Here is a 20,011-nt window from a genome sequence, read left to right on the forward strand (position 1 = left end):
TGATAATACCAAAGAACAACCATAAGGGAAACTCTCAACATTTTGAAATTTGCATAAGTAACCGTACTAGTAGAAAATTCCCATCATTCTACGAGATTTAGCCATACTGGCATAAAATTTTTGGTGGTATTCGTACTTTTTCTATTAGCAGATCGATTATTTCTAACACATCAGGGATGTGACTTTACAAGGTAGGGTTGTTAGCACTGTGCCCCACTCCCAAAATGTCATGGAATTAATCTCATTTAATCCATGAACGAAGAGAATTTTATAACCTAATAAAAATAAAAGTATATAACTGACATCTAAAGTCCCCCAGACTGCAATTTTTTTTCTGCTTATGTGTTTTCTATTTGATACCAATTTTTCTCAGTTTTTATTGAATTTTTTCACAACTGTTTAACGTTACTGAAAATTGTTTGTACTTTGAAAATTTTTTTTAAATTCTTATTTTCAAAATGACAAGTTCCACTGGTGGTATTAAATGTACACTGAACAAGTGCCATTCTGTGTACAACAAGAATGCTGTGGGAAATCAGAAATCTTTTTTTAATTTCCCTAAAGATCTTATAAAGTAAGAAATATTTGCTCTAATCATTACTTTTATAATAATGTATTATTTTGTGATTTTTAAGGTGTAGTCTGTGGATTAAAAAATGTTTTCCAGTTTCTTTACCAACCACAGACACTAGTGATATTGCGAAAAGATATAAGTTGTATTCACTTAATTTTGAGAATAATATGTTTAGCAACCTTCAAAAGAATAGGCTTTATCCTCATGCTGTACCAAATTTATTTGAAAGTAAGTTATAGAATAATTACTATAAATTACTATTAAATGTATTACTATTCCCGATTAGGTATATTTTAATATTTTATATTATAAACCGGTGGGTATCCTTTGGTAATAATAGTACGGTAAGTATAAATTTCAATATAAGAATATGTTTTAACAAGATTTTAAGGTAATAATAATAATATAAATGAATACAATAAAATAGTGGCAATAGTAATTAATAATTAAATAATTTTACATGAATTAATTTAGTAACAATTAATTAATTTAAAAAAATTGAATATTATACAATTTGGCTGACAGATAATAACAGAAGTATAGTTAATATTTACCTTAATCTTTATAATAAAACACAGTATTTAATTTAGTACTAGATTTAAACTTATAACATAATATCTGTAACATTTCTTAGTATAGTCGACTGACAAAAACCAGATGTAGTCACAAATTTTATAATTATTTTTTAAATTTAATTATGTATAGTATAATTTTAGATACTATCTTTGAACAAAATTTGAATACGGCATCTTCACCAACAACTATGGTGGTTGAATTATCTAGTATTGTGTAAATAGTTTTAAGTATTATTTATTGTTATTTTTTAATTCGTATTCGAATTATTAAATAAAATAAACACTTATATACTGTACATTCTTTCTTTATTGTTGAGAGTTTTAAACATTCATTAAAATATTGAGCCGTTTTGTTCGTGAAGTTCGTGGTAGGAGTTAAATTAAAAATAATCAAAAAATTGTGCTTATTTAACTTTACAATAGGTTTTATTTCATTGAATATCATATTATCAGTGACACGTTTCATTATTATTGATATAAATTAATCATTAACAGTATGGCCAAATCTCAGAATAATGTGAATTTCCTACTAGTATGGTTATCTGTAAAAATTTCAAAATGTCGGACCTTTTGTTTTTTTGGGGCGGCCATAAGAATCCATGTAAATATTTTACAGTTTCCCCTCCTATAGGTTTGAGTTATGTATAACATACATAGACCTTATATTAGTATGAGTATATGGGCAAAAAGAAATCGATTTTTTTGAATCAATTTGGATGGTCTGATCTTTTGATGAATCGATTCATTTTGGTCAAAATCGTATCGTCTATTTTTCCCCGATTTTTTACTTTTTGAGGTTATCTTGGTTATTTTGGTAAAGTTTTATAACTTATAACCTCCTGTGGTGGTCCCCTACATAAAGTAAGATAGAGGCGGCGTTAGCTATCAAAACTGAAGCTAATCTGTCGGTCATTGCCCCCATGAAGAGTCCAAGTACGATAATTTTCTCCGCTAGTTTCGCTGTTTTCGATGGATGATAATACTGAACAGTGATTTACATACGGAGAGGAGGGGGTCCGGGTTCAACCCCCCCCCCCAGGCAAAAAAAAAAATTGTTTTATTATTGATGACGTGTAATATATTCGTAGTTTCATTATTACGATTAGAACTTAAAATATACAACTATACAAATATTATGATAATTAAATAATTATATTGATAGGTGTTTGAATAGTTTTGTTAACTATGTTGTTTTTATATTCCAATAGCTATTAATTTACTGTAATGTAAAAGTAAACTGTAAATTGGTAAAAAAGTTATATAAAATAATATCTATTTATAGCAGTTATTTATCTTATTTATCTGTGCAACAAAAAAAAAAAAAAAGATAACAATTATTTTTGTTAAACCCCCCTCCCAGAGAAAGATTGAATGTACGCCATTGCTACTGAATGATATTGTTGAAAACAGCGCGACTAACGGAGAAAATTATGTTACTTGGACTGTTCAATTGGGGTCAATGACCGACGGATTGGATTTGTAAATCTTCCTATGTTTTTTATACTAAATTGTATATATTGTATGAATCAATAAAAATAGAAAAAAAACATCTAATTGTTTTTTCAAAATTATTTTTACTAAATCGTATATTTTCGCTCCTTTTTAAAATTCGCTATTTTTATTTCCGCCATTATTAATTCGCAATTTTTACATTCGCGGTTATTTTTTCGCTATTTTGGCCAAATACTACAAATCGTATATAAAATAATTATATTTATAATTAAAGATATAATTATATCTTTAATCGTGGTTAGTGTAGATTCTACACTGTAGATCACGAATTAAGATAAAAATGTATTTTAGTCCTTGGTATAGACATAGAATATAATAATATTGTATATTTGCATACTTGTTAAATATTTAAATACTTTTTGACAAAAGTATTTTAAATGCCTACTTATTATTATATTTTGTATTTAAAAATATAAAATTCTCATTTTAACAGTGGTCCCACGCTACCAATTGCACCACGACATTACTAAAGTAAATAATAGAAAAAATAGATGATTTAATCAAAACTATCAAACTTCAGTAACAGGCTGTTACTTTCAAAATAATCGTTTGCGCTAATTTTCATTTGCACTATCGTTTTCAGCGTTAAAAAATATATAAGTTGACATAAGAAAAAATCCGAAATTTTGGGTGTCCCATAAAGTAGATATATACCAAATTAATTTATTAAGTCAGTCACTAGTTACTACTCACTAGATATTAATGTAATTTTGTCGTAATATTTCATTAATTAAAAATCTAATAACATAACTTAAAAAAATGTTTTTAAAAGTATTTAAAATATTTTTTGAATATATATGTATTTGTATTTACATATTAGCAAAGGTATTAAATAAATATTTTTTAAATACCTATTTGAAATACTTTTGAAAAGTATTTTTAATAACATTGAATATTTGGTAAAGAAGTCTGTGATATTATCTAAGATGATAACAAACTTACGATGATAAGAAAATCGTGATAACCAACTCCAAAAAATACCTTGCGTTGCTCTTGTGATCCTTTCGTATTTCATTTTATCCATGAACATCATCTTTATTCTGTGGTTTTATCATAGTTTTATCAAACAACTAACCCCATCCCGTTTTATCATTTTCACAGAGATATTAAATGAACTAGTTAACTAGTTTTATCTGCGATCATTGATTATATATTCATATATAATCACAGATATATCTTTGTATATAATCAATGGTTTTAAATATCTGTGGGTCAACGTCGCGAATACTTTATCTATAGTATAATATTGATATCTGTGGTTTATCCACAGTAACTGTAGTGCTGTGGTGCATTGTTAGTTTTCAACTGCGTGCGTCTTTATTTGCGTTATAGATCTATCACCATCATCATCGTCATTGAAGTACAAATTTTGATACTGATAAATCGGTAAGCGTAGAGAACTCGAGAGAGTAATAAAAATATTCACTAATGAAAATAAATAATTTTTGTCAGTGCCTTTAAAGGGCTGTTCGTCGTCGGCTGTTGTTCGAAACGCGAAAAAATAACTCTAATCAATAGGTGTTAACTGCGACGAAATGGTTGCCGCTTCTGTTAATGTTGTGTTGACGAGTTTTTAATAAATTTTCCAAACTGATCGTTCCAAAAACCTATAGGAAAAAATTCTCGTTGATGGCCGTTATTACCAAATCATTAATGTTGCGTTTTATTTTCCCCTTGTTACAATTTATTTATGAAAGGATTTCTTGACTTGCGAACTATCCAAGACATTGTGTCGAACACAACTAGGATTATTGTTTTTCATTGTCTTAGACTATGTGATTCTTTTATTTAAATTACATTTATTGCATAAGCCTTAATTTAAATGATTTGATTACAACAATTTAAACAATGACTTATGAATATTTTCATCCTTCTATATAGAATTTGTAGAAAGGAGTCTAACTTTTATACTTATCGTTCATGTTAATCTTCTGGTTTTGCAAAAATGAAGAAATGTTTTTGGATTTAAATACTTATACCATCTAATGAATAGTTTTATAAGATGAGAATACAACCAAAATTTATAAATTATGTTTATACACCAATATTCAAAACAATACATTTATCCTATATTAGCTGAATCCGTACATTTCGTAGCCCGTTTAAAATCCTACCTCTTATATGTCTCAAACTGTGTGTTAAATTCGTTACCTGTGATTATGCTAGCAGTATATTTTTATACATATAGATAGATAATAGTTAAAATATATTACATAATAATCTTACAAAGACATTCAATTTAGTTTATCATTATGTAATTTTACCCAGAAAATTCTGAAAATTTAATTATTCAATTGAATTCAGGGATATTAATTTCTTTCAAACTAATTATTATTATTGAAATTAATAGCAACCATCTATAAACATAAATTTCAATTGTAAATCTCAAAATGTTTGTTTGAGCTTCTTCCGCGGTTAGGCCTATCACTTTTTATATATATATATATATATAGAATATACCATCCCCTATGTCAACCCCTTACAGCCCTTTTTTAGTATTAAAAAGTAGCCTATGTCTTTTCTCAGTTTCTAAACTATCTATGTACCAAATTTCATTTAAATCAATTCAGTAGTTTCGTAGCCTATTCAATACAAACAATCAAATCTTTCTTATTCATAATATTATAAATATGATATAATTAAATTTTTTCAGATATCTGTTAAACAAATAAAATTAAAGAAGCAACCATGAAGTGTTCAGACTGTGGATCTTTGAACCTTGATTCCAGTGATGGACCTACAGTCTGCATGGATTGTGGAGGTGTTATGGATGAATCACACATTGTCTCCGAAGTTCAATTTGAAGAAACCGATCACGGATCTCGTGCTGTTGGACAATTTCTATCTTCTGATTCTCAAGCTGCTAATTTTCATAACTTTGGTAGTGCCTTTCATCATGGCATGAAACAACCTTCTCGAGAAATGACACAAGCTAAGGCACGACGTGGTATTCAAGTGTTAAGCAATAGCCTAAATCTTAGTCCACAGACCTTGGAAAATGCTTGTGTCTATTATAACATGGCATTAAAAAGACATTTTACACGTGGCAGAAAAAATGCTCTAATATATGCAGCTTGTGTGTACATAGCGTGTCGTATGGAAGGTACTATGCACATGCTGTTAGATGTAGCCGATGCTAGTGAAGTTAATGCATTTGAATTGGGAAAGACATACCTAAGAATGATGCAAACACTAACTCTGACAGTGCCTAGCCTTGATCCTAGTATTTTTCTTATGCGTTTTGTCAATTCTTTAGATTTTGGTGACAAAACTCATATTGTATATACTACAGCAATGCGATTATTGCAGAGAATGATGAGAGACTCAATTCATACAGGTAAAACTATTCTCCAAATGAATTACTATTAGTTTATGATTTTTTTTTTAATTTAATATTTTAGGTAGAAGACCTTCCAGTTTATGTGGTGCAGCTCTGCTAATTGCAGGACGTATGCACGACTTCAACCGTACTACTGATGACATTATTAAAGTTGTGCATTGTCATCACGCGACACTCAAGAAACGTTTGTTAGAGTTCAAAGACACCCCATCTAGTATGTTATCAATTGAACAATTTATGACTGTTGACTTGGAGGAAACTCATGATCCTCCTTCATATCGAATAGCACGTGCTAAAGACAAGGAGCGCATAGATAAATTCTTTGAAGCAAATGATAGTGAAAAAGTAATTGATGAAGTGAAATCTGCAATTGAAAAAGAATTAAGTAAGAAAAAAAATACCAAAGTATTAGGAGTCAACTTGATTGATATTGCTTCAGAGTCATCAAATCCTGAAGTCGGTACTAGGACTGTTAAGGATGTCGGCCCTTCATTAGAAATTATGGGTTTGTCTGATAATAAAAGAACATATGAAGATGATGATGAAGAGGAATCATTATGCCTTGTTGAAATAGATGAGGATGAAATAGACTCTTATATCCTATCTAAAGAAAGTCATCAGATCAAAAGAGATATGTGGATGAAAATGCATGGTACTGCTTTCAGAAAGTTGCAGATAAGCCGAGAAGAAAGAGCCAAGAACCCAAAAGTGATTAGGGCTAAAGAAAAAAAAGCTAAAGATTCATTACGGACTCCTGCTAAGACTGCAGCTGAAGCTGTAGAACGAGTCTTGAAAAAGAAAAAATTGTCGTCAAAAATTAACTATGACATACTTGACAATCTGGATAGTTTTGTCAATTCTGATTCCTCTTCCATGCCTGGACTAGTATAATTTACAAATACATTTTTTCAGTCAATTGAACAAAGTCTGTAAAATATTGTATTGTATTGTATTTTTTGTATATATATGTAAGTCTGTATCTTTTTATTTACGTATATTGAAATAAACATACATTCATTAATATCTTTAAATCATATTTCAATATGTGATAAGTTATTAGTTTATTAGTATTATATTGTAAATTTTTCAATTAAATTTTTTTTCCAGTATTTATTGTTTATACCAAACACTTATTGTCTACAGTTATAAATTAAACTACTTTACATACATGAAATGGAGATGCATGAAAACTTATGTGACTGTCTGAAAAAATTTGAATTTTAAAGTAAGACAGCAGTTATGAGTTTTAAATTTTGAAAAATAAATTCTATACATCAAAAGTAACAGCAAAAGAATTAAATAACTAGTGTCAGAATGTGAACATGACCAAGTTATACAAATATGTTGAGTCGAACCTGAACCAGCACTGGCTACACTATCAATCATATTCAATTGGTTTAATGTATACTTGTCAACAAACTTAAACTAGTGCAGTTAATATAATATTTCTATAACACTAGATGCTGTAACATTGATTAAATATACTATATTTAATCAATGGCTGTAGGTTAAGGTTGCCATAAATTTATAAGGAGAAACCGAGACAACACAAACACAATATTAAGTAATATACTTTTTATATAACTTTAAATATATTAAGAGGAGAGAACCAGTGGTGTATACAAGGTGGGGATGTGGAGGTCAGATCCCTCCTAGGCTTTTTAAATTTTATAAAATACTGTTCTTAGCGTGAGGACGTTAGTAACGTAAAAAATAAAAATAATGATTTGTTTTCAAATGATTCACTCATATAAAAGTTATATATACACCAATAAAGAAGACCATTAATAGCCGGGAATATAATATTTAAAAAAAATTTTGTAAAATAAAATATAATATACATTATATGTGTAAATTACAAATTATGTTTTTATTATATATTGTTAATCGATTACGATTAAAAATGTACTTTGAGATAAAACGGTCGAAATTAAAAATTAAATAATACTAAATTTCCTCTAAACGTCTAAGCCGGGACATATGGACGTCCCAAAAACATTTTTTGGGACACGGGGACACGAAATCCAAAACCGTTGACGATCCCAGTTTTCCGGGACGTATGGCATAGATCTTTATATGTCTATGATGGCAATGTGCCCTACGTAGGGTGATGGTTTAAATAAACTTGAAAAAACTACTCAGTCATCTCCATGTGATGATATTCTCATAATATAATAAAATCTTAGTTGTTTATATAATTCAATACACTTTTTATTTTATCAACTATTACTGTACAAAAAATTAATATCGACGATTTAATCGAGTAGATAATTAAATTGAATGAGTGGAGGTAATTTATACTATGATAACTAAAAAAAAAAAACTTAGAAATTAATTCGGTGCTAATGCGTTTTTTTTAATTCTGAGTAACTTGAATTGCACATTGCACATAAACGTTATCTTTTCTATGGCATGAACTTCGTTTAGAATTTATTACTTTATGATGTGAAGTAATAAATTTTAAATTCTCATTCCATGTTTGAGCCTAACCTGTTTTCAAATAGTTATTATTAATATTTTTTACATCAACATTAGTTAATTTTTAAAATCTTTAAATATTATTAACATGTAAAAACAGAAGGAAAATATTACATATGATAATTTTTTCTAATTCAATTTAAAAAAGTTTATGAAAAAAAAAAATTAAAATTTGTACCTATAAAAATTAAAATAATTATAACTGGGCCTGTCCTACATTTTGATCCCAGGCACACCTCTATGTAAAATATGATTACATTTTGAATAGTCAGATTCGTAATAAAATTTAAAAAATAATATTATGGTTACAGAATACATACACATATACATATCTATAAAATATGGTTCACATAATATATGGGTTGGTGTGCCGCGAAAATTTTATTGGAGATGAAATGTACTGCGTTGTTAAAAAGGTTGAAAACCACTGACTTACACTGTTTTTTTATCTCTTATCAATGAGAAGAACTGACCCAAGCCCCTCAAATCATGTGATTCAAATTACTAATTTTATTTATCACAAACGTAAACAAAAACAATAACACTTGAGATCAAATGATAAGGTACGTTATAAAAATGTTGCAATTTTTAACAAATTGTTCGTAATACACGTTGTATTGAAATTTTGTAAATAGTCAACTAAATTGCTTTTGCCATAAATACAATATAATTTATTTATTTTGCTTTCAGTGCGCGTAACTTTTATCCTTGTAACCGTTTTTTATCTTACTTAAAACTGATACCCTCAAAAAGTTTTGGGACAGTTTAAAATATGACATAATATCACGCGAATACTCTTCCCATTGTAGGTTCAATGTAGCATAAATAATTTTCCACTTCTAAAGTGAGTCCACAATTTTTAGTTTATTTATTCATGTGCGTCAAAATTAATTTGTTACCTTTGTGCCTGCAGATTTACAGCACTGTACTATACAATTTGGAGCTGTAATACTTTACACAATGGCAGAATATCATTATTCTGTGAGTTTGACCGATTTAATTGAATCAGTAATTCAGATTTGATTGAATTTTTTGTTTATTAATACCTCTGTTCATTTTAAGAATCGGAACAACATACAAAATTTGAGATGTCCTGGTTACTACTGTGGTCGGCGTGAGTTAGGAAACGGACTTTTTAGTGATTGTGGTTCTTGTCCCTCAGGTACAAGAGTTAATGTTAATCTGTCCTATATTTGTCAACTGTGCACCGATACACCTTCTCCATACGATTTAATGTACCTCTTGTTCATGGCTGCTGTTCCCTTGTTATTCCATACTGTATATATAGATTTATCTCTATCGTCAATATCATGGGCGTCTCAAGTTAAAAGGTATCAATTTAGATTATTAATTTTTAATAACTTTTTATTTCAAAACCTTTATCGTATAATTGAGAAATATATTTATTTTCATTACAGTGGCAGGAAAAAAACTAAAACAATAATGATTTTAAATATATCAGCAATATTAGAAGTAATTATTGCAGCGGTTACTACAGTCTTAGCTGTGGACCCTATGGGTGAATTAGTTATTCAGTCATGTCGTACTAAATGGCTATCCGACTGGTATACAGTGTTGTATAACCCAACACCATATTATCTTGAATCTTTACGATGCACTCAAGAAGCTGTTTATCCATTGTAAGTTAGCTTACTGTTACAATCTATATCATTGAATATAAATAATAGCCTGCATCTATTTATGATGCTGTAGCTATGCCTTTTTTCTCATTTTTATGTTATTTTTTATAAATTTTTCTGTTACTTATGATTGATGTATAAATAAATGTATATAAATTCTCATTACTCTTAAACTCTTTAAAGTGGGAGAGCTTTATCTCTTACCTTTTCATGTACAGCACTATTTATTTTCAATGATTAAAAAATACAATTAGGTATATGCATCAATTAATATTGTCTTTTTTATTCTTTTTTTTTTCCAGATACTCCATGATTTTTATATTTTATTTTGCTTGTATTATTGTTTTGCTCACTGTGCGTCCTTTATTGTGCGCTTATTTCAGTCTTAATTGTGGGGCATATTTGAAAACAGTGTATGCTGGACTATATTTTTTCCCTATTGCAGCTGTAATTCATGCGTTTCTTGGTGGTATTGTTTGTAAGTAAATATTAAAAATCAATATTTTGTTAAATTAATTACGTTAATTAATTATTTAATTTCAAGTAAGTTTTTCAAACATTTTTATGTTAGATGTTACATTCCCTTACATTGTGATTGTCGTATCTGTTATATCGAGTGCCATTCATTTTGCTTCTGAAATTAATCAGGTGATGTATACCGATCGATATATTAAAAGAACATTTATAACAATTCTTTCATTTTTATAGTCTGCTAAGCATTTGATCAAACATACCGTATGTGTTCCAAGAAACATACTGATTGTAGCTATACATTGGGTCAGTCATGGATTTGGTATTATCGCCATCACTCAGTTGGCAAACCCATCCATTGACTATGCCTTGTTGTTACTTATTCCACTACCAACTATTTTCTATATAGCTACCACAAGATTGAGTGAGCCTTCGAAAATTCTTGTATTATGACTAATAAACTAATTGTTAAAGTAAATTTAAAGTATACATTTTGTTAAATTGTGTTTTATACTGTATATAAATGTGTTGTTATTTTTAAAATAAAAAATACTTGTTATCAAGTGGTTTTTAATTTATCTGCAGCTTCATCATGACCTTTTTTTTAATTTACATATTGCAATTCATAGAATTCAAATTATATTAAATTTTGAAAAATAATTGTTACTTTTAAGTTTTATTATACTCAAAAGTAACAATCATTAGTTTTATTATACTCATTGTTGATTTCTAAAAATTGAAAAAACATTATTTAAATGTAACTCAATGTGTACTACACATGAATAAAATCATATTCATATTCATGTCGTAGGCCATATGGAAAATTAATTTTTTTGCAAAAAGACTAAGCTGTTTGCAATGGGGTAGCCTGTTTGCGAACTACTTATTATTTTTCCAAACAACCTGCTGTTTTTCAGGCTCATTGCATACAGACTAACAGCTGTTAGGTCTTTTAAGAATTACTTACTATTTTTTTCAAACAGCCTGCTGTTTTTTAGGCTCATTGCATACATACTAATTTCAGTTAGGCCTTTTAAGAACTACAATCATTTTATGGTAAAAACCATTTTAATTATTTTATTTTAAGGGTTATTGATAATAACACAGTACAAATATGTAACATAAATGTATAACATGTAACATTATTATTTATTAATAATATAAAGGTATTTATTTATTGTTACATGTGATTTTTTCGTGGCATTTTGAGCTACACAGTAGCTTGTAGTTCCGACAAGCACATCTATTTGTAGTTTCATTATCACTTTAAAGGCTCAAGTTTAAGAGATTATAATTTGTCAGTTAAATATTTTTAAAATACCGCTGATCAGTGGTAATTTTTGTCAACTTTTGAAATAGCGGATTTGTTAGTTAATAGAGATAGTCTATGCAGACATCCATCGAGCAGATAGTTCAAACAGGTAAGAATTTTTAACCTTTTCCGACCCCTTCAAGAAATTATGAAATATTGAAAAAAAAAATTATTTTTAACTATGATTTTAAGGTCAAATGATTTCCAATGTCAAAACTTTTTTATTTCAAATACCTTTTAATTCCAGTATACTACACTCATAGGCATGTGAAGACCTGTATTTCAGGGGTACCTACTTTAATTTGGGCTTTATCTCAATAAAATTGTATAGATATATTTAATAAATAATAATAATATTATTATATATATAATAATAATATATTAATAATATTAATAATATATAAAAGTTAAATAAACATAAATCAATTTTTTTATTTAATATTGTAATTAGTCCCAATGAATATGTTTTTCTTGAATCTCGTATATTTTTTTCAGACAGCAATAATAATTTAGTATTTTTTTTATTATTTGTACTTTTGTAGTCAATTTTAGCTTTTATATTATCATAAAGTTATATTATGTTATATAATATATATTATATTACTTTATATTATATTATCATTAAGTTTTTGCGCTAAAATTTAGTTTTAGATTTTCTATTACGACACAAAATTTATTTTTTGTCAAATATTTAAGAATAAATTACATTTAATTTACGTAAAATCAGTTAAAATACGAACCCCATACTCTTAGAATTAAATTTTAAGGGCTCCATTTACAACATTTTGGAGGATGCAAGAGCACACTCGGCACCCTTTGTGGGCACAAATACTTCAAATATTTGAAGCAAATGAGGTGTGTACGTAATACGTTCCTCGTTGAAGTTTTGAAAATACATTTCGTTGAAGTTTGTCATACTTTCAATACATAAACATAACATTTCAAATAGCAACAGTCTTGTGTTAAAAACACTTGTTGAGGAGCAAGTTCAACAATTTGAATTGAGTGTTCAATTTCTTGCAGATAAATTCACGTACGTCGCTTAGTTAATTCTACAAGTTTTGGAGACCAATAAAGAATGCTTACTTAATAATAATAGGTAAAAACGTGGACTGTTCCAATAACACCACCTGTGGGTTTTCTGAGTACGGTGGGATTTTTTTTCCTTAAAAACCGGCAGTAAGTCCACCACCTTGTTATGCCGATGAGGTAATGCTTCGTGTGGCGGATCGCCATAATTTATTCTTTCAACGTCACAATTTTTTTCGAGGCAAGTACGAGACCCCTCACAATATATTTTACAGGTTTGTTTTGGATGGCTATGAGACAGTCTCTTGCAGTTAATACTTATAGAGGTGTAGAAAAAAAAATATTCTTAACCACTGGTAGGGCTGGATATGTCCCTCATCCAGTGTGACGCCTTGACCTCCCCCCCATGAGGACACACCTTGACGTGGTGGGGGCTTGCGTCCCTCAACAGTTCCGAGAGCTATGCCAACGGTAGTTTACTACCAACAGGGTCTCCCATGTTGGACAGGTCGACGAACTGAGGGCTGACAAAGCGGTCCTCGACAAAGGGTAGGACGGGCTCTTCAGCTTTGGGCGGCAGCCGTCCTAGAGGAAGGAAAACCTTGATCAAAAACCCCCTGGCAGTAGGGTAAAAATGTAGTGAAGGATATCACTTAAAAAACTAAAATATGAACTGTTACAAGTCATGTATTCTTACCACCTTAGGGGCTTCGGAACCCCAGAGGTCGGCAGGAGTGGGTGGTTCCGGTGTCAAAACCGGAACCAACGTAGCGGGTCCACTGCGGTCGTCATCCAGCGACGGCGAGGGTGCGGTGGTGGCCGTCCAGGCACCCGCTACTCTATCTATATACAACTTGATAGGATGGAACAGTCCTCCAAGTCCTGTTGCTCGAGATATGACGGATATACCTACAAAAAAACCATACAACACTTGCGGAAAACGATCGCTATACGACCAAGTTGATCAACTATTCTTAAAGAACTTTTACTATGTTGGATGGCATTTTCAGGTCCATGCCTATTGAGGTGTATTGTGTACACTCCTCCACTATATAATTTACAGTTAATGATTAGTGGCATGTGTCTCATATTATTTTGAGGATTTTTTCTAATTCAGTAGGAGTGTATGTGAAAAAAGTGTATATTCTAGTCTTCTACAAATATAAAATAGTACAGTTTCAGGTTTATTCAAGAAAATAATTATAAAATTACATATGACATACATAATATAATATAAATTAATATGAATTTTTTAAATTTTAAACATTCTTAAAGCTTACACGACCCAAAATTGGGTCACGACCTACCGGTTAAAGACCACTGTTCTAAACCATTGAGAAGAGGCTGAGAGGAAACAAAATTACATTTTGAGCAACTTAAAAGAAAAAGCTTGTACTCTATGACAAATGTACATCTATTATGTAAATGTTTTAAACATTTTTAAGAAACAACCAAAAATAAAATAAAAATTGTAATCAACAATTAAAAATAGATATTATATATTTAACAATATAATTTTAAAGTATACTTAATATTAGAAATCAAATAATTATATTTTAATTCAAAATGTTCAATGTTATTCCCAAATCAAGACAATAAACTTTTCATTTCGAAATATAATATTCCTTATTATGATTAAATAACATACTAACTAAAAATAGGTTAGAGTGTACTTTTCTGATGTATACATATTATTATTTATTTAAAACTATGTAATAGGAATGAGTTCAGACTGATCACATCTAAGTGGTTGTATAACTTCAACTACCATTGATCCACACAAGACATCATAAGCACATCTGTTTTGATTAGCTGCTGCTGTGATAAAAGGTAACGGAAACAAGAATGCAAAGAACAAGTTTTTAGTGATTGAACGAAGTGTAGCACGTTTCCAACCAAGATCACCACCAGGAGTCAGAGCAATCACTTCATTGGGCTGGCCTCTTATATTATATAATTTATCAGCTCGAACCACAGCGAGATCTAACATAATTTTACCAACTGTGGCTCCACCTTGAAATAATGTTCCACCTTGTAGCCAATATACCTAAACAGAGAAAACATAATTTTTTTAAATGTATGTAACAACAAGCAATTTAGCCAAAACTATTGCAAGTAAATATATAATCATTTTAAGAGTTATTTAAAAATTCAAATTACTTCATATACACAGACTATCACTCGGTGAGTAACTTCTAAGAAAAATAATTCAGATGTCATTTCTACAGCTGTAGAGTAATCCACATTAAAATCATCTTGCAGAAAAATACTGTTATACTTGCCAAAATCACTAGAAACATAAAATAAACTTATGCAAAGTTAAATAAAATAATTATATGAGGACATAGTATTGTATGTTGATAAAAATAGTAATTGATTGAAAAAATATCCAGGTAAATATTAGTTAAAATAAATTATAAAAATTACAATTTGAGGAACTTATTTATATTTCAAAAAGGTGATACAATGAAAATACAGTAGGGTCTTGACAATCCGAATACAGGCTAATCCGAAATACGTAAGCCAAATGAGCTTGAGAAATATTGCATCGCTACATTAATACATATGTATGAATATCATAATAATAGTTAATATATATTTTAAATAATAAGGTTCATATTATCTAATAAATATTATCTGTACATACACACATATATAATTATAATAATTTTTTGTATACATTGTCTTTATAAATTACAAGTTTTTACATGATTAAAAATAAATTTCATATATGTATAACTTTAAAAATCTATAAATTATATTGTTACACTAATGACAATACCACATATCTGACATTTTACATAAAATGAGTTTTTGGTATCAAAATATTCGTTATATCTTTGAGTATAAAATGTATTGTCTGTACAATAAATTATTTCCCCTTCAAATTGGATATATTATTCAGTATTTTTATAAACTTCAACCACATTAAAGCACTGCTTAATAACATGTATCTCACAAAAACTTTAGTAAATACCAATTAACTACACTAAATTTTAAACAGCAACCAAATTTAAAGAATTTTATTAAATTAATTAAATTTAAACTTGATAAAAATAAGAGGTGTATAATATTTTTTAATATTTATTCAATTTTTTCACTCTCCTGAACAACTATATATTTAATACTATACTAAATATACTTAACAATCTTTTTGTAATTATTTAATTAAACACCTATGTTAATTTATGTTTATTTGTACTTACAGTAAGTTCAGAAAAATATAAAAATTTAATTGATGGTTTATATTTTTTTAAAGAAATATTAGAATTTTTTTTAGGATTTATAAAATTTTAATTGCATATTAATTATTTTTTTAAGGCTTACACATCATCTAGATCCTGGTATTTTGTTTCACTTCATAGTTGAATGAAACCACTTTTTTTAAAATAGAGAATTAATATAATTATAACATACATTACATGGAAATTTAGCAAAAGTTATTATTTTAGATAAAATGCTCAATTTAATTGACCGGCTATAGATTAAAATAAGTTTAAAAGTAAATACATTTTTCAAGCATTTCTAAATTAGTTTACTTTTTTCTACTTAAATATGAATCTTACATGTCAAAAAATGAATCTACAACAAAGTATGCAATCACAAACTTGATGATACTTAGCAGTATAAAATCGATGAACTCAGCTCCAAAACGCTTCCATAATGAGGGTATTTGACACCGGATACCTAAATAAATTTTAATAATATAGTATCAAAAAGTTCAAGTTTTGTGTGAATTTGTGAACAAAACATACCAGCAAAATGATTTGGTTCAGTTGTCTGTGTTTCAGGTACAACCTCGGGCACAGTGTTTGGCGTATTATCTTTAGGAACCTCGGTGGTATTATTCGGAACTTGTTGGTAATAACTTTGAAGTGACTTTTGTTGTAGTTCATTATAAAAACATTGATAACTGTTTACGGTAGCCAACCAACACCGTAATTGGTTGAAATATTCTTCTCTTATTTCTTTATTGGTTTTTTTGTTGTTTTGATTATCATTAGAAGATCGGTCTTTGTGCTTGTCCGAAACATTATTTGGTGCTGACTTATCTGTTGAACTTTCCATAATTCCGTCGGGGCTTACAAATATTTTAAAAACCGGTTCACGTCGAAACTAGATTAAATTTAATTAAAAGCGTGTTACAACACTATTGCACATTATAACAAATAATTTATGTCATTTCTGTTTTATTATGCACTATTCAGTGATTGGTTTTTTGATTTTATTATTTAGTGATTATGATCTTGATATGATATCATGCGATAAGAAAGTAAGCTAACGTCAGAAAACTAAAAGGTATAAGGTTTACTGTTATTAATATTATCAAAGTATTAAACGAAGTTTAAATATATTCAAAATGTTTTTTTTTTAAACGAATTCTCAATGTTTTGGTGGATGCCCATACTTATTATATAATTTGTGATATGTAGTTACACTGTTATACTAGCTATTAGGTATATTAATATTTATAGCTATAATCAGTTTTAACAAATTTTGACTTTTTTTATATACAAAAATCAAAAATACCAAACGTATTTCCTTGATATCACGTTATTAGGAACGGTTATTTTTTTTACATTTTATTTATTTATATTTAATTTTATTGCACGGAAATATAATTTAAAAAGTCATTACACTACTGCAAGATACTTCAATAGTCTTTTATTGCATTTTATTGACTTTAAATTAGAATCTTTATTTTGTAACATAATCTTATTACTTATGGACCAAAAACATGAAGGGAATTGTAGGAATTAATCTCACACACCCTTTTTACTAACTATTAAGAACTTTTTTTAGGATTATATCACTGGTAGGGAATAGGGATAACGATTAATTAGTACAAATTTATTATTAAAATCAGAGGTAATATAAACGCCAGAAAAAAAAAATCGTATTAGGTAGGTAGGTAAGTAGGTGCAATTTTATAAAATATATTAAATATATTTAATATTTATGAATAAATATTATCATGATGAATGTGATTTATAGGGTACTCCGTATAGCTCAGTGGTTCTCAGCGTAGGAAATATCACCGTTTGACAGTGAACTTGTTTTGGGTGCAAGAGGGCAAGTCTCAGGTGGTAGGGTGGTGTTAAGCATAATATATGTTAGAACTGACTTATGTGCAGTGGCACACGCAGAGGGGTGGTAAGGGGTTGTAACCCCCCCGAAATTTTCTTCGATGTCTAGGTTAAAATTTAAAAATTTTACAAGTTTGAAATATGAAGAGCTAGTATTAAATACCTTGTATCATTGATTATAAAATAGTCTATTATATCATCAATGCTATTATTTAAGTCAAAATATATTAAGGTTTTGCATAATTTTGTTAATTGTAAAATGTGTTATATTTTTACCTTGCCCCCCCCCCCCTCCCACCGAAAAAAAATCCTGTGTGCGCCACTGCTTATGTGCAATGGTTATCAAAAATATAGTTTTATCTATTTATCTATAATATAAATGTGAATTATTATAAAATAAATATCTATCAGCTTAGTCGATAAGCGTTTAATTATTTTTTTATTTTTAATTGTTTTCAAACTTATTATCTTTTATATATTATTTTAAAGCAAATCATTTTTTTTATCAGTGAAAATGCCGAGGAGTGACTATAATCACCAAAAAATGGTAAAGGAATGTTCACTTACCAAAGTCTAAATCCTATCAAATTTTTTTAGGTAGTCCATAAGACAAGACTTCTATTAATTTTTACTTTTACACAAATTTGTTTATAAAACGTTTTATAGGGTGTTAAAACTAAAAATAGGTCTCCTCCCCCCCTCAAAAAAAAACTATCCTCAACATATTATGCCAGGTTAGTAAAAATTAATTGTAATATATGGTCTAAAGTGTTTATAAAAAAGAATTAAAATTTTTAGTCTAAAATATTTCATTAAAAATCCAAATAAAACCAATTTATATTAAACATAACATGTTTGATAATAAAATTATATGACAACTCACAAACTTAGGTTTTAATTATTTATTATTAAATATAAATATAAATTTAATACAAATAGAAATAGAAATATAAATAATAATAATAATAATAATATACATTTTATATGGGATACAAAACAGTCTTAACATTTATAACTGTAACAAAATTAAAAATTAACAATTGCTAAACTTGCTAATCTACAGTTGTTAGTCAATAAAACAGCAACAAATATGCGCATAATAATAATGTTTATTATAAACATCTAAACAATATATTTTTTTTATGCAACTGAAGGGTAACTTTTGTTTTTATATTTATTTATTATAGTTAATTATTTGATTTTGTAGAAAAATATTTATTTTATATAATTTTAAAATATTTTGGGGATTAGAGAATATTATACAATTTTTCATATTTTAAAATATGTGTTGTCTGCAAAAAAGATCATATTTGTTCAATTCATAAATTTGGACTAAAATATCACAAAAAAAAAAAAAAAAACATGAAAAACTGATTAAAATAAAGCAATAATAATTATTTTATTTTATTATTTAACAATATGGTCACTAGACATAAATTTGTTGTTTTATTAAAAATGTTGTGATTTTTTACATATGAAAAAACTTTATGTAAGTTATCTAAATTTTTTTACTGGACCATTAATTAAATATACGTAATTAATATATTTAATCAATGACTGGACACTTTTTTTTTTTGTTACATAAGATATGTACGGTGCGACCGAATTGCATGCCAAAAATAAACATAAATTGGAATGTCCGAATTGCATGCCACGTCTTAAAGGTGTATATCCGAATTCCATGCCGGAAAGTCATGCGTTTGGGCGAATTTTTAAAAATTGCACTGTGTTTGGGTAATTTAGGCTAGGTTCACATGGACGCGCGTACACGCGCGTTAGTCGGCCGCGCGTGTTTAGACATACGAGTTTCTCATACATCGTTCACTTGGCGCGCGTATGCCAGTGTTGAGCATTATCTAGATAAATTATCTAAATAAATTATCTAGATAAATAATTAATTATCTTTTATCTTATCTAGATAATAAAAAAATTAGTTATCTTATGAATTATCTTAGATGAATTCTTGAGTTATCTAATGTAATTTATCTAGATA

The 20,011-nt window shown here is 28.3% G+C and overlaps 4 protein-coding genes across 4 annotated transcripts; 3 read left to right on the forward strand and 1 right to left on the reverse strand.

The window, feature by feature from the left end:
* Positions 1–320: 320 nt before the first annotated feature.
* Positions 321–1,367, forward strand: LOC112694414 (52 kDa repressor of the inhibitor of the protein kinase-like). Its single transcript, XM_025569864.1, has 3 exons — positions 321–574; positions 636–802; positions 1,291–1,367. The coding sequence occupies exons 1-3, from the start codon at positions 459–461 to the stop codon at positions 1,365–1,367; spliced, it is 360 nt and encodes a 119-aa protein (XP_025425649.1). The 5' UTR covers positions 321–458.
* Positions 1,368–3,675: 2,308 nt separating this feature from the next.
* Positions 3,676–6,952, forward strand: LOC112694436 (transcription factor IIIB 90 kDa subunit). Its single transcript, XM_025569897.1, has 3 exons — positions 3,676–4,047; positions 5,315–5,998; positions 6,063–6,952. Exons 2-3 carry the CDS (start codon positions 5,350–5,352, stop codon positions 6,890–6,892), a joined length of 1,479 nt encoding a protein of 492 aa, XP_025425682.1. The 5' UTR covers positions 3,676–4,047; positions 5,315–5,349; the 3' UTR covers positions 6,893–6,952.
* A 2,010-nt stretch (positions 6,953–8,962) lies between these two features.
* On the forward strand, positions 8,963–11,115 carry LOC112694417 (JNK1/MAPK8-associated membrane protein). Its single transcript, XM_025569870.1, has 8 exons — positions 8,963–9,042; positions 9,170–9,323; positions 9,393–9,460; positions 9,542–9,810; positions 9,898–10,119; positions 10,422–10,597; positions 10,691–10,767; positions 10,828–11,115. The coding sequence occupies exons 3-8, from the start codon at positions 9,440–9,442 to the stop codon at positions 11,041–11,043; spliced, it is 981 nt and encodes a 326-aa protein (XP_025425655.1). The 5' UTR covers positions 8,963–9,042; positions 9,170–9,323; positions 9,393–9,439; the 3' UTR covers positions 11,044–11,115.
* A 3,371-nt stretch (positions 11,116–14,486) lies between these two features.
* LOC112694403 lies at positions 14,487–17,181 on the reverse strand. The gene is made up of 4 exons (XM_025569853.1): positions 16,687–17,181; positions 16,498–16,618; positions 15,092–15,221; positions 14,487–14,978 (listed from the first exon to the last, which is right to left on the reverse strand). The coding sequence occupies exons 1-4, from the start codon at positions 16,997–16,999 to the stop codon at positions 14,640–14,642; spliced, it is 903 nt and encodes a 300-aa protein (XP_025425638.1). The 5' UTR covers positions 17,000–17,181; the 3' UTR covers positions 14,487–14,639.
* Positions 17,182–20,011: the final 2,830 nt, after the last annotated feature.

Source organism: Sipha flava, unplaced genomic scaffold (genome assembly GCF_003268045.1).
Source record: "Sipha flava isolate LNK unplaced genomic scaffold, YSA_version1 129_pilon_pilon, whole genome shotgun sequence".
Lineage (NCBI taxonomy): Eukaryota > Metazoa > Arthropoda > Insecta > Hemiptera > Aphididae > Sipha > Sipha flava.